Genomic DNA, 15690 nt, shown 5'->3' on the forward strand with positions numbered 1-15690 from the left:
CAAAGCCACCACACGGCGGCCCCACCGGCTGAACCTGAGACGCAGCCCCACCTCCTACAAGAGATACCTCTCATTGCGACTCTCCCAAGCGGATTGGAGTGCTTGATCAGTCGATTTCCATTGAAGAGGTAGGGACAGCTATAGTGGCATACAGAAAGACTCCAGGCCCTGATGGTTTTCATGCAGAATACTACTCTGCATTCAGGGAGGACCTGACACCCCGGCTCCATGCCCTGTACAAAGAGGCTGCAAAAAACTGCGCCTTCACTTCAGACATCGATATGGCCACGATTGCAGTAATCCCGAAGATGCAACCTCCTTCGACCTTCTGTTTAGATTTTCGACCAATTTTGCTTATCAATACTGAAGTAAAGATCTATGGAACGATACTGGCCACCCTATAAACTACAACAGAACTTCCTACACCTATCTATTTAGAAATTAGGCAATATGTCCATATAATAATATAGAACCCACAGTCAACAGTGTATTAAGAGCATATCAATTCATTTATTTGATTGTTTTTTTCCCCTTTTTTTATAGAAAACCTATACACATATTTTTTTTTTTGGAATATATATAAAGTCTATATTGATACATATAGTGCATATTATTTTTCAATCATAAAAAACCATTTACAGCCTGTCTAAAAACAGCCCACACCATACTTATATTGAACAGACTGCCAATATGGCACAATTAACTGCACATTTACAATGAACAAAAAATAAAATGAGAAATAACTATGTACATAACAATAGAACAACAATAATTACACCAGACCAGCGCCAACGCGCGTTTCGGAGATCCTATATATCCCATACAGGCTCCTTCTTCAGGGCGTGTTCGATAGGTCTTTCAAATAACAACACATACAAAACATCGTTTCATATCCGACATCATGTGGTGAGGGCGCTTTGCGTATATTCAAATATTGACAACTGTTGGTACTGTGGGTACAAAAAACCGCAATGAGTATAATCAAAATATACTAAAATTTAATTTAATTAAGCAGTGGCTGGAGTTAAGAGCAAGAAGATAACACCCAAAAGGTCCACAATCACCAGAACGTGAAACTGATAAACCGAGAATTAGTGTGGATCCATAGATATAGAAAGAAAAAGATAAAGATTCTAGATTCCCATCACCTGGATAATAAAAAAAATACAAACGAATACATACTAGGAACCAGCGTTTTTAGTCAAAAAGCCTCGAATCTAAGCTTGACTTCAAAAAGAGTGCGAATATATTTGTAAATCACTAAAATGACAAATGAAAAAGATAAGGATGATAATGTAGCAAGATGCGTCACTAGCCATATATAGTTTCATTCATAGTAACTGGGGTCCTGCAATTCTTTGGAAAAATATCAAACGCATGTGCATATGGCATAATTATAGCCTAAACGGATTGTCTTTCATTCTCAGGTGGTATATTAAGCGGAAATCAAAATAAAGGACACCTAAAGGTATAGCAATAGCGTATAGTCTCTCGGAATAGAGGGGACTCCTAAAGAATAATTACTTGGGCTGACTAAACGGCTGCTGAGTTTCGTCCAACCCCAACACTTACCGAATGCAAGAACCGTCGGTAAAGCAAATTAGTATCTGAGCCAAGACTTTTTAGAATAGGCGAGTGATGTGTCTGTATGAAATTGGTCGGACCCATAAGAATGTTACTTGGTATACCAACCCGGTATCAGGCTAAAAGAGTTGCCTAGAGGAAAAAAATATAGACCAAATTATGCTGCTACTCACAGTAATTTAAATAAGAAATAGGCGAATGCTCCAGAGTTTACTTACTAGTGACGGCCCCTCTAGCTGGATATCCAAGGAATAAGGAACTTCCTGGAGTTTATTTTCTAAGTGGTAGAATAGTCTCGTGTAGTTAAAACGGGGACCTCCTAATATCTATAAGGATGAAAATAAATAGAGGGTAACCCGTCATTTTTAGGCATATATGGCGATGGCCAACGCATGGTAAAGGACGACGATGCAAAAAAGCAGGTGTATCTCCTTACCGGGTGATTTTTCAAAAGAGTCTTCCGTGGTCCGTCTCCTTCCGCTCTCGGCAATAGACGCAAGTGCGTGTGGCGTCTTCCTTATATGGAAGATCCAGGAAGTACTGCCTAGAGGTAATAGGCATAAAGAAAGGACAGCACAAGTCTGTCTTGTTTGTAGGTGGATAGCGGAAATCGTAAAGGGACAAGGATTTTCTCGGTATGCTATTCAGCTCTTAAAGTGATAGTAATTATAGCAAAAACGTTAGGTTGAATGCAAGAAACTATATCGGGCAACCACCTGGGTCAGAATGGAATTTGTAATGCTCTGTTAGGAATACTGGCCACCCGCCTTAGACCAGAGCTTAGTACCCTTATCCATTCTGACCAATGTGGCTTTATGTCCCACAGAAGCATGAGAACTGCCTCCGGCGCCTTCACATCGCACTAGCTCATTGGCACCGCCTACCTTCGAATCTGGCACTTCTCCTTATAGATTTCGAGAAGGCCTTCGATACCATGGATTGGATTTACTTAGAGGAGGTGCTGACAAGAGCCGGAATGGGGCCATGCTTTCGCGGACTCGTTTGTGTGCCCTACTGCAACCCTATGGCCCGAGACCAAGTGAATGGTGGCAAAGCAGACCCTTTTCTCATCCGTAGGGGAACACGTCAGGGCTTTCCTCTGTCCCCACTCCTCTTTGCTACGGCAATGGAACCTTTGGCTCGCCTTGTTAGATGTGATGCTCAGATCATGGGATGGCGATGGGAGGAGGCCCAGGAAGATCGCATTGCACTTTATGAGGATGACATTCTGCTCTTTATGGCGAACTCTGAGACGACTTGTCCTCGATGTCTTCGGTTACTCCACCTCTTCAGCGAGGTTTCTGGGTTACCGATCAACCCGGTTAAATCTATCCGAGTGCCCCTGACTGACTCCCATGACTGTACCAGGCGGCAGTCCAGTATCCCAATTCGACGCCTCAGTTTCGGATATTTAGGAATCTGGGTGGCGCTCCACCTGGAGCTCACTTGGGCCTTGAACCTTACCCCATTGACTAAATGGGCTAAAGAAGACGTAAATAGATGGAAGATCCTACCTTTAAATCCAATGGGCAGAATAACCATATATAAAATGATGATCCTACCCAGATTCCTTTATGTCTTTCAGAACCTCCTGCTCTGCCTGCCACGTTATTGGTTTCCGACCCTAGACAGACTAGCCGCTTAGTTCCTTTGGGGTGGGTCCAGGCACTGAGTGGTTCTTGTCCATTGTCAGCGTACTCCCTATGACGATGGCCTAGGATTGTCCAATCTTTATTACTATTTACTTGCCACCCAACTCTTTGTAATTAATGACTGGTTCTCAGGAGGGTGGTCCGATCCAACGTACCAACTGGAGCTAGCTTCCCTTGGGTTTTCCAAGATCCAAGTGATGCTATTCAGGTTGCTGATCCCCAACTCAATTCCAGCAGTGCTCCAAGTGGTTTTCCTTGCATGAAAAGAAGTTGCCAGGTTAAAGGGCTTCGGTAGGTGAGACCTTATAGATATATCACACTTGGGCGATATTTGGTCTGTGACCCATATAGGTGCATTCCAGGAACTGCAGGACACTTACACGATCAACCCCACCCAATTTTATAAATACTTGCAGCTTAGGCTTGCGCTCACCACCCATGCCCCAGCAGACATCCCCATCCAGGAATTAAGTCCACTTGAGGCCAAAATCCTGATGGGGGTACTGGGGAAGGGCAACGTTTCCCATATAAATCGTACACTTTTCATCATGCATCCCTTGAGCTAGACTATCTCAGGGCACGCTGGGAGCACTTGATGGGCCCCTTGGAGGACAGCGACTGGCGGAATGCCCTTGTGGCCCCTCGGGTTATAACTATTTCCTCCAGACTGAGACCAATCCAGACATATTATCTATATTGTGCCTATTTCACCCCGGCAAGACTACCCCGGTCTGGCCTTTTGTCCAACCCTGACTGCCCTCGCTGTGCGATGACTCCTTCAGACTTTTACCATATGGTGTGGGCATGTACGGCAATAAATAGGTATTGTACCTCTATAGCCACATAGCTCAACGGGGTACTGGGACGGGAGGTCCACCACACACCTTTGGCCTTCCTCCTGTGGGTTATGGAGGGTTTGTGAGGATCTCAGGCAGACAAGATGTTCCTGGGCACGACCCTTATGGTGGCGAAAAGAGATATAGCCACCAAATGGAAGCACCCAACACCCCCCACAGTGACAAAGTGGTGCAGGGGTTTGGACTGCTGTGCGATGCTGGAGTAACAGGTTTATGAACCAAGGGGCTGCCCAAGGAAGCATGAAAGGGTATGGGGAAAGTGGCTGGGTCAGGTAGAATGAACTGAATGACGTGCTAATTGTGTTTTCTGGTGGAGATGTATATATGCTTCTCAGTGTTGTAATTGATGCGGTTCGTAAAACACAATCCATATACTGGGTCGAGATGTACTCCATCAAGCTATCGTGTAGCTTTATTGTTTGTAAAATCAAATTTGATTATCAAAAAAAGAAAACTGGAAAATGCTTTTTAAGATGTTGAGATCTTGGTAATAAGGAGACTTTTGCATGGTGGGGGAAAATTGCTGGTTACGAATCCATATATGCAATGTGGCACCCACGAGTACCAGAAATGACATTCTTTGAGCATTGGATCTAGTTAGAAAACACATCAGCCGAGTGTTGGAGTCCATAACATAGGTAAGTGTCCTGTTATGTGTGAATTTATTTTTATTATGAACATATGCAAAATGTCTTGCCATCATTGAAAGAAGAAAAACAATGACTTCCTAGCAGAGAGAAAACGATAATTATTGGTTAAACAGCCAAGCCTTGAGACATCACGTGAATCTAGGCATACTCAGTGAAGAGTGGGGGGAAAGAGAATTCCATCATCTGGAAGGTGGGAAAGCGAAAGCCGCCTCACTGTAGGTGACAGCTCTGGGTTTAGACTCATTAAGAAAGGTCTTGTTTGTGGACCAGATGTACACATCCGGGAGCATACAATTTGAATCTGGGGCTAGGAAATTTAGGGGTAGGTAATGAAAATAGCCTTTTAACAGACGCTGCTCAATTATTGCAGCAAGTGTAGGAACCGGATAAAATCACTGATGTGCTCCCATCGTGGGAGTCTTTTAATTAGCTAATCTACTGTGTTTTGCGTAGACAAAAGGCAGTACAGAATCTTCATCAGAGTAGCAAGGTAGATGGATTTCCAAAAGTTCAGCTAAGATTAGACCATGTCATTGACTGCTGGGTTATGAAACTGAAGCCAAATAGAAGGTAACCTTCTCCCCAGGTTTTTTTTTTTAACTGTAGAAGACACAGTTCTGCCACCTTCACTACCTGGATTTCCAAAGAAGGATTGGAGTTATTATAAATACCCAGGTTAAGTACTACCTTGTCTGTTGGGGATGACATATGAGGGAGAAGAGGAGTTGCAGAGAGAAACATGACCTTAGACCAAACAACAGCATTTATTTAGGAAGTATATACTCAGTGGAATCTAAATCTTGGTTGGGTTCAGCTTCATAAAATGAATCGTCTTCCACCACCCGGGAAAGCCAGCTGGATACTATGGAGCATGCTGGTCACAGGGCTCGTTCTCTAATTCCAAACGTTTTTAGATGCCAAACATTGGTTTGGGTACACTTGTAGCACCCAGGTTATAGTGGTTGATGAAGGACCAGTGTTCATTTCCACACCAGATCGAGAGTAGTAGAATCCTTCGTGGGACATGGGGAGGCATCCCACTACGGTGACACAATCAAGTGTGGCTACAGGGAGGGAATCTGCCCACCAGGCAGAGTTACTACTCACTTACCTGCATTTGTAGGTTTTCTTGGGCAGCCATTCTCCTGTACCTGAAGCAGGGCTAAGCGTACTTCTCAGTACTCTTGGTCAGTGTCACAGGAGAATTTGAGGTGGTTTGAGGCATCCACTAAGGTAAGATCAGCAGGGACAGTTTGGCAAGCCTGAAGACCTTCAACAGGGCATCAGGCTTAGTTCTAGTCTTGAGGAAATTCAAGGTCACGTTCAGGGCATTTGCCAGATCCACACAGTTGTTGTAGTTGCTCAGAATGCTGAAGTAGGGTTCAAGCTTATATTCCCAGTCCTTAGCCATTGCTTGCTACAAGCTACAAAAGAAAGGCACAAATCCTCACGTATGTCAGCCAGACAGCCTCTGTGAAAGATGTGAGAGATGGTCAGTCCTTGTCATTTTGGACAGAGCCCACACTCAGTCTTGTGTACACCATTTGAAAACAAATATGTTCACAATCGTCTGAGTAAGGCCATCTCTTTGTGCACTGGAGGTGATATTGATTTCTTATTTGTACATGTTTGAGGTTCACAATCACAAATGCAAACCCAATTAATCCTTGATCACAAACATTACCTGTCATTAGAAAGAAACAAAGGGTTGCCTATTACCATTGGTAACGGCACTTAGTTTCTGTAGTGTGGGTCATAGCCATTGCCCCCAGGTGCAGGGAGGAACTGGAGTAACTGGCGACTGGAGGGTACTCCTAGAGAGGATGAGGGTGGAGAGACCAGTGTATTGCCTCCCACATTTCATAGATCACCAAACCCGACACTGTGGTGCACCAGATTTGATGTTTAGGTGACATGTTAGGTTAGACCACTTTAAAATGATTCTAAAAAGTGAAAAATACAGGCAAACTTGATGGCCAATGAAAAATCATGATTTGGATGTAACACGTTTTTTACCAAGCTGACATGTGGGCCATGGCTGCCATCCACCCTGAGAAGCAGCTTCATTTTACCGACATGAAAGTTCAAACCGAAGCTTCATGTTGATGTTAATAATGCACACAACTAGGTTATTCAATGGTTAAATGTAATGTCACAGTTTTCAACTAGTCTCCCATAAAGGACACAGACCAGCTCAGGCGGTTACAAGATGTGCCAGCAACCTTTGAAAGCTGGTGTAACAGACAGGGAGATGGCCAAGAGATAGTGGCATAGTCAAGCTGCATTCACCTGTAGCATTCGGCATGTAGTCAAGACAATCTTGTAGCAACTTTTTTGCCCAATGGTAATTTCAAATGTCAAACTCGTGGATCTTGGGTGCTTCTTCAACTGTCAAAAACCTGATTTCTCCTGCAGTTTGTAGTCTGTAATTGCTGTACTCTTACGGATCCACAGAGGCGGATATAGCTCCCTTGAGTACCTTGAGGAACCAAAATCTCTGCCACCAATGCATTAATGATTGCTGAGACATGTTCCTTACAAATAGGTTTGGGATCCTTGCTAAAGCCCAACCAAGCACAGGATCAGGTTATACATCTCGTGCTTAGCCCTAAATATTAAGGGTGTGTAATCTTACACAAATCAGGGGTGTAACTCAACAGAATCTATCTTACAATAACAGACGGTTGTGTGTCTGAACCACGCAGACGTTAATCATGCCTGCCTTAATATCGCAGTCCGAACAATGAATGCGTCTTCAAAACGCATTCTGTTACCATGCAAGTTGTAACAAGCATTTGTAATGCAATAGGTCTCGCAGTTACGAGAGTTTCAGCTATTGGCATTGTAAATAACAATGCCTTTTATTTATGTTTTTAAAAGAAAAACAAAAATAAAAAGTATTATTATTTGCAATGTCAATAGCTCAAACTCGCGTAAATGCGAGACCTATTGCATTGCAAATGCTTGTTACAAAGTAGCAATGTGCTTAAATTAAAAACTATCAATTTTGCTAGTAAACTCTTGGGCAACAAAAACAAACCAAATCAATCTCTGTTTCCAGGGGTCTGTAGGGAGAATTGAAGTGGGGTGAGTATAGGCACTGTTAGTTACTACAGGCAGGGTGTTAAGTGGAATACAGACACTGGGGGGATCTCTCCACGGGGCGTGGCAAATGTAATTAAGAGCGTGACTTAAAACACGTGAGCTAAGAATCTGTGGTTAGCATAGTGTGCCGCCCAACTGGTATTTTGCTGCTTCTGTCATTGCATCCAGATATGCAATACAAGAAGTAACATCACACCTACAACAAGCCGGGTCTATTGGTTTTGTCAATGGCTGTTAGTTGCCTAAAATACATAAGCAACAAATATGGCTTTGTTGTATACAACATTGAAAATGCGTCAGTTTTGAAATGGTGAGACTGGAAGAACGATAACGAGTCTCTTTGAAGGTACCTCAACAGCAGTGAAGGGGCGTACTGCTGCTGAGTTAAGATTTTTTTTCACCCTGAGAGTGAGGACAAAAATGGAGAGCCCGATAGGGACCCGTCTCAGCACATGCTTTTTAGAGCTGCCGGAGCTGAGCCCTGGCAAGACCCGGCCCACTTAAAGCCCTGACTGCAGGTAACTCAGGTGCGCTTCCAGTGTGCCCCGGGCTCTTAGCGTTGGTGTCCACTGGCCTACAAAGATGCCATGGTCCATAACACTAACTATGGGAGTCGAAGCCTCCCCTCCCGCCACCACCTCACCCGGTGGTGATTAAAACAGCCATCATCGAGGTACAGGGGACCCCTCAGATCCGCGGGTCCTGGTGCACTGCTCCTGCTGCACTGCTCCTGCTGCTCAGACTAGAGCGGGTCTGCCTGCGGAATACTGCCCTGTAGTTCTGATGCTGAAACCCCTCCCCCCGCTCTCCAGGGCTCCAGATTGCAGCGTTTTATGGCTGCGCTGTGATTCACTGAAGGAATGGTTGCGCCCCTATAACATTTATGCCCCCCTTTAATCGTGCCCACTGAATGTATTCGAGCATTAATTGCAGCCTTTGAGTGGGTGGTCTCCAGTTAACATTCACGCGAGGCCTCGTTTTACACGAGTCATCCTTTGACGGCAGGTCAGAAGTTCAAATCTCCCCGTGCAGATGGTTATGAAAAGGAGATGGCGGCTAGGTGGACATTGTTAGAAGATATGTCTGCATGCCTAGCGACACGGACTAAGCGTGTTCACAGGCCTGTGCACTGTTAACACTCACACACGCAGGCACGCGCATACACCGCCTGGCACGGACGCACCTGGAGATTACCGGGAAATTATCTTTTTAAATGCATGAACATTGTATTAATATTGATGTTTCATTTTTATATAGCGCTTTTCACCCAAAAACAACAGCGTCTGTGGCATTTTATACGAGAATATTGTTTTTAGAGTGAGGAATCCCCCTGTAAACTAACAGGAACTCTTGAGTGCATTTATAATATCAGTGAACCTCGTGAGACGCCGCCTGAGCCTCGAGCTCGGGTCCACTGGTGGCACGCAGCTCACAACATGACAACTGGCAGTGTTTGGGTAAAGGAGGCCGCAAATGTTGGGCTAGGGGGACAGCTGGAGAGGGGTCTGTCAGTGAAGGACACACACGTATCTAGCCCAGATATTCACTCGGACAACAGAGGCAAGAACGCGTCGCCCTGACACACACTGTGTTTACCTAGGAAGGCGGCAGAGGGGTTGACACACAGGGAGTCGCTGCAAGTTGTGATGACAGATTGCCGGTTGGTATTTCTGCACGCCGGTTTGACAAATGCCTCGCTGAAGCCCCTGTGCCAAGGCCGAGCAGCTATGTCTACAGACTTTGTCACAGCCATTTGTGAGGACTCTGCGCACATTCCGAGTGCGGCTCCTCGGTAGACAAGCATTGGCCGCACGCGCGCCTCGCGTTTAAAGTAAAAAAAAAAAAGAAAAACAAGACAAGCCCGGCAGAGCGTGGCGCGCGCGCGCTTGGGGGCGGGGGAGCGGACCCTTTGAAGTGCTCCCAAAAGGCGGATTGCATGGCGGCACGATGCGCGTGATTGTGCGCGTGCTAGCCATGCAATCCGCTTTTTGGGAGCACTTTTCAAACCCGCTTTCTATAGTCTCGCTTTGCGATCGCTTACGCGATAGCAAGGTCGAGACCTAAAAATGACTTGCTTGAAGGAAATCGCTGGATTTGGAATAGTATAATTTACTATTCCAACTCCAGTCTGTGCAACAGTAGGAAAAGTGTTAGACTTAAAGTCCAACATCAATCCAAAAATGCTTTCTTTAAGGCAAGTCGTTGTAACAACTTGCGTGGTAAAGGAATGCATTGTAAAGACGCACCGGTGGCTCGGACTGCGCTGTTCAGGCACAGCGTGGTTTGAGCCGCAGTGTAAAGGCTGTTTCCCATACTGACAGTGGGCCCTCAGAGAGAGGGTAGCTGAACAAATATATTAATGGACTCTAGATCTGTGATATCATTTTATTGAAGCATCACTATTATGATATCCCTGATGATGGCGACTTTGAATAAAAACAAAATACCAAATCTGGTTGTTGACACTTTTGGAAGCTGGGGAATAGGGGGTGGCAAACAATGTTCCACAGTATGATGCCAATCACACAGATGCAATGCTTATACAAATAGACTTACAATACACACACATTATTTAAGACAGTTTGTGTTGAGTAACTGATTATTTCTGCAAATGCATTTGAGTCTAAATATCCATAAGATGCTAAATATATTTGTATTATATTAAATGCTTGCAATATCAGGCTAGCTGGCTGTCAGTACTCAAACATAAATGGGAGGGTGACTGACAGGCAGTAGGCAGGATGGCAAGCATTTCAAGAACTGTGTGGATTGTCTTTTCCCTCCGTGCATTAATATTCCACCTACTACCTGTCAATCATATATTATTGTTCCTGTCACTGAAGCTTCTAGCTTGAGGTCTAAATTCAGGCAATGCCGAGTTAGTTCAGTGAAGAGTGTAGTGTGGCTCCCTTATTCCTCTCACCATTGAAAGGTGATTTGTTTTTCAGGTCAATGCATAAGCAAATCACTGGTGTGTAATGGCGACCATGATTGTGAGGAGAGAAGCACAGATGAAGAGCAGTGTGAAGACCGGAAGCGTGTCTGCGACAAGGATAAAACTCCCCCGAACACTGACCTTACAGGAGCTGGGTGAGGTTAATTGATAACAAAAAGTCTTTGAGCACCATATTAATTACCAGAGAACACTGACACGTCTTACAGTGATACCTTGCTGCCTTTAATTAGGTAATGTGTCAATTTGCATAGCTCAATCATGCCCTCCATCAGAATTGCATTGGGGTGCAAAAATGTATCAGAGAAATAGGTTGCGCATGGTGTCGATTCCGAATTTGTATCCTAATCTGTAATTTGCACAGTGAGCGAAAAGTGTTGGAAAATAGTCCTTGCAAAACATTTTCCTGTTCTGAGCGCATCATTTCCTCCAGGGAGAACCTGGAGCAACCTGTGCATTCACAAACCACAGGACTGACTTCGATTTGATCTAAATCTATGGTGGTAAACCTGGCCACAAGCACCGGCTCCACCGTATTTCACACTTGCCGCAGCATTCAGCGTGAGGCCATCATTAACTGAGTCTCTCACGGATTCGCCATCCACAGAAGACCTCACACTGATGACATCTCAACGCCATAATAGCTTGTCATAACTCTATTGACAGTCCTGGAATCTATCAGAGGAAAACTGCGAGGGTGTGATTATCTCACAACTTGTCATTCCAGTCCCTGTGTAAACAGTGTTTGATATTTAGCTCTGGCCATGTAACTAGGGCCTCAGTTTCAACCCCAATGTAAACTTTTATTTGCATAGGGATCAAAATGTAACCATTGACTCGTAATGGGGCCCAAAAAGGGACAATGAAACTTTGGAAATGTATTGCATAAAGCCAGGCATAGTACAATATTACGATTACCTTCCTCCTATGACATTGAAATGATATCCACCCTGCTCCAGAAATGGCTGACCTCTGACAAACCTACATTCTAATTTTCTTGTTTCATCTTCCTATTCGGCCTCTATGAAAAAGAATATACCCAAAATGAAGCAGCGTCTTCATAACACCGCACGATCACAGTTTCTGGACTACTCCATTTTCATGTCTTTGTTAGGGGCATATTATCAAGCACGGCGTTAAAATTATCGCCGCTTTAGCAGCACAAAGCTGCCGCTAAAGCGGCGATAATGGGCTTGATAATATGCCCTGGAGAATTCCCATAGAAGCCCAGGTTCTGGTGTCAACATGGGCTTCTATTGGAATTCTCTGCGGCATATTATCAAGCCCTTTATCGCAGCTTTAGCGGCAGTTTTCTGCCGCTAAAGCGGCGATAATTTTAACGCCGTGCTTGATAATATGCCCCCAAGTCTTTAGAAAAAAAAACTCACATCTTATTGTCAAAGTTATAAGAGCTGGGAATGAGAGGCTAGACCAGTGGCAAGTGAAAATTAGACAGAAAATGATTTTCACTTTTTCTGGTAAAAACTGTCCTATACAGTTAGACTCTCATTGGTATTTCTAATTGTTCTGCATAGAAAATGTTGTATTCATTTTTGTCCCCTCATGCTACAACTGAAAACAAGACAACTACATTAGAGATTGTTTGGACCACCTGCCTAAGAGATGTTTTAGGCACTATCGTAAGGTTGTCACAGACAAGCTGGAATAAATGGACTGGAATAGTTGCCAGTGGTTCAGGGGGCTGCATGTATTGCCATGAATCATTTTCTGATGTCTACGTGGGCTACCGTAAGACAGTGGTCTTCAAACTTCTTAATGCAGCTGCCCCCGTGTAAAAATAAAATAATATCATCGGTTCCTCCCTCAAATTTTCACAATTATTCTTTTTAACTGGCAATGTTTAAAATATGGCTAAATATAATTTAAACATTGCAGTTAAGTACTGTCACCCCTTTTACACATACTCCCAGTCAGGATGTAAATGACAAATCATGTTAGTGATGCTGCTCATTTTTTGTAATTTAAAACAAAGCATGATACCTCTCTTGGCCAGAGCCTGGTGCCTCCCCTGGGATCACTTATGCCCCCCAGGGGGCCTGTCTCCCAGTTTGGGAAGACCTCTGCCTTAAGAAGAGTGGGCAAACCTAAATATGGGTGTCAAATTCGCTGTGCCACAGGGATTTAAGATGCGTCTTACGCATGAAGTCCTGCAAATCTCAAACACACCTGATTATATTGTTCTCCCATTTCAGATGAAATTTGGCCCACCTAACTGTTTCTTGAAAATGACTGGCCCACATGTTTAATGCCAAAAGCAAACTAAAAAAGTATTGATGCCACCAAACCAATTACTATTTGTTCACACTGATACAAGCCCTTTAATTAAACACTTTTCAGCTAAGTGATGTGGGTCCGAGCTTTCTTTCCCATATGAGCACCAGTTCGCCTCCAACTTATGAGTCCCAACAAGGCCAAAACATGCTCTGGGTTTCTTGTGTCCCTGTTCAGAGGGTACAGGTAATAGTGTTTTTATAACTCTGTTTATTGTTTTATGGTAATGTAAGTACAAAACAAAACTGCAGCATCTTTACATTACATCTGTAATGTATTTACTGACATATAGCATAGTTACACCATAATATACATCATAATCATGCTTTTTGCTACAGTTCAGCAAAACATCTCCAAAGTGTGCCCAGCTCTGCCCTCAAACGTTCTCATGCTTCTTTGAGCAACCACAGGCATTATACACAAATTCATCTGCCTTGGCACAGTATTCCATGCCACAAAGCCACTGAATAGTGGTGCTTTATCCACCCACCCGAAACTTTGCAATGCCTCTCTTTGGAATCATTATGCCCATTGCCACTAATAGTGATGTTCACCTGGGACTGCTTCATCCTGTAATAGTTGTTCTTGATAGATCATCCCTTTCCAGGGCAAGGCCTAGATCTGATTTGCACATTGATGGTTCCCATACTTCCTGGCAAACAAAAGCAGAAACCATGGAAAGAAATGAATGCAAAACCAGTGCTGCAAGTAGTTAATTGATTCAAGCACTTCAACCCACCACTTTTCAACTCTCTCTGTAAGTAGCATGGGTATGCCTTGACCTAGGTCGCAAGCTCGTTAGTCTATTGGAACCCAAGCTATACATCATTGGCAGAACCCAATAAAGGCAACATTGTTTTGGGGATTCATCTGTTCCCATTGAGAAAAAAATATATACTAGCATTTTTGGCTTAGATTGATTTGCATTCTATTGGCCCCTGCATGTAATGGCACGGGCAGGCTAGGAAACATTGCAATTTCTTTTGGGCTGCTTGATAATTTGGTCATTGCCAAATGGGATTCAAGAATCAGCTTTATAGTTTATCAACGCACACTTGACACCACATGTTCTCTGTGACTCTATGGTGTGTGACTATATCTGCACAGCAGAACTCCCTCTGCAACCCTTTCTCGGGCAGATCCAGCTCACATCTGTATAACCTTATATTCTTCCTCCACATTGGTTCTTGGGTACAACTCATCTGATAAGACTGCAGATGCCTGGACAGTGAGCTTATGAATGACAGGGAGAGTGTTGTTCTCTACTGCCAATACAGAGTGATATTTACAAAATAATCTCTCAAAGTATACTTATGAAAAAGAAAGAATGAACATGGCGCCTTGAGACCGTCAAGGGTGAGTAGCTGCACTTTACAAACCCCTGACTGATTGATTGGTGTGTCCACGGCGTTACAATACCATTGGGAGCTTTCTGAGAACTTCAAACTCATAAATAGTTCATCTTAAACATCTGCAGACACAATACAGACACTGATCATTCCCCCAGCTATGAGATCTCAACTAGCCCTCCTCATTCTTGTAGGAATATGAAAAGTTGTCTCTTTTTACTAAGAGAGTTATTTTGTTATTACTTCAGCTCTGGAGACCCTGGGAGTTGCGGCCACACTTTACAATTTTTCCATTTTCATTGGCAGTGAAAGGCTTATGAATGATGCACCCCACTTTGAAATAGAGTCTGATGTTCATCAGGAACAAGTTTAAGGATCAAAAGACTGACTGAGATCGGTTGCTCTCTTTTGTAGTAATGAGCGATATGCCTCACTGCTGCATTTTGATGACATTGTAGTACTGCAGTCAAAATATCACCCTACAGGTATATTGAGATTATAATATCAACTCTTCATTATCATGCAGAGTTAATAATAGCAAAGCTACACCTCCCTGGAGTAAAGTGTTAATAAATTAGCCACCTGGTGTTAAAACATGAAGCACAGGGAATCCAGCCTGGCCCTTGAGAATATTATGGGAGTCAATATTATGAGCTCCCTTTTAGTTTCTACGATTTCATTTTTTGTGACATGGATTCCAATGAAGGCCCTTACAGCATTACAAATCATTACAATTCAGTCTAAGTGTAAGTTTAATAAACTCTATCTTTCTTGCCCTTTAACCAATTAAATGTTAAATAAATTGAAATACCCCGTACTGATAACCATGAAAGATCACATAAAGAACAGTGCAAAGAGTGCCTTCTACAAAAACTTGTGAACAAAATCAAACTCTACTTACCGCCCAGTGACCTCGAATTTGCCACACAAGTGATGGTGCTGTCAAGATTAGACCACGGGAACTCAACCCTCACACGGCCAGACTGGGAACCGAAACCAGCCCTGGCAAAGAGCGCGGCCGGCCCCCAGGGGGTGGGGTGGGGGGGTTTGCTAGTTGGACGCACCACTCCGGTCTCACCGCTGCTGCTTTTGTTACAGGGGGCAATATTGCAGCTATGCTGCAAAACCTGCCAATGGTAGCAGAAATCGCCTCCCTGGGATCCAAAACCGGCTCCCACGCTGGCGGCCCAACAGGGAAACGCCCGGTGCCCACTATGGCCAGTCCAGGCCTGCCTCACAGGCACCGCG

General features: G+C 44.0%; 1 protein-coding gene across 1 annotated transcript in view; it reads left to right on the forward strand.

The window, feature by feature from the left end:
* C7 (complement C7) overlaps positions 1 to 15690 on the forward strand; it is a 571431-nt gene that overhangs the window by 93858 nt on the left and 461883 nt on the right. The window contains exon 5 of the mRNA XM_085631170.1: positions 10797 to 10938. Within this exon, the coding sequence (XP_085487296.1) occupies positions 10797 to 10938 (142 nt within the window). The remainder of the gene's footprint in view (positions 1 to 10796; positions 10939 to 15690) is intronic.

Source organism: Triturus cristatus, chromosome 2_1 (assembly GCF_964204655.1).
Source record: "Triturus cristatus chromosome 2_1, aTriCri1.1, whole genome shotgun sequence".
In the NCBI taxonomy this organism is placed as follows: Eukaryota; Metazoa; Chordata; class Amphibia; order Caudata; family Salamandridae; genus Triturus; species Triturus cristatus.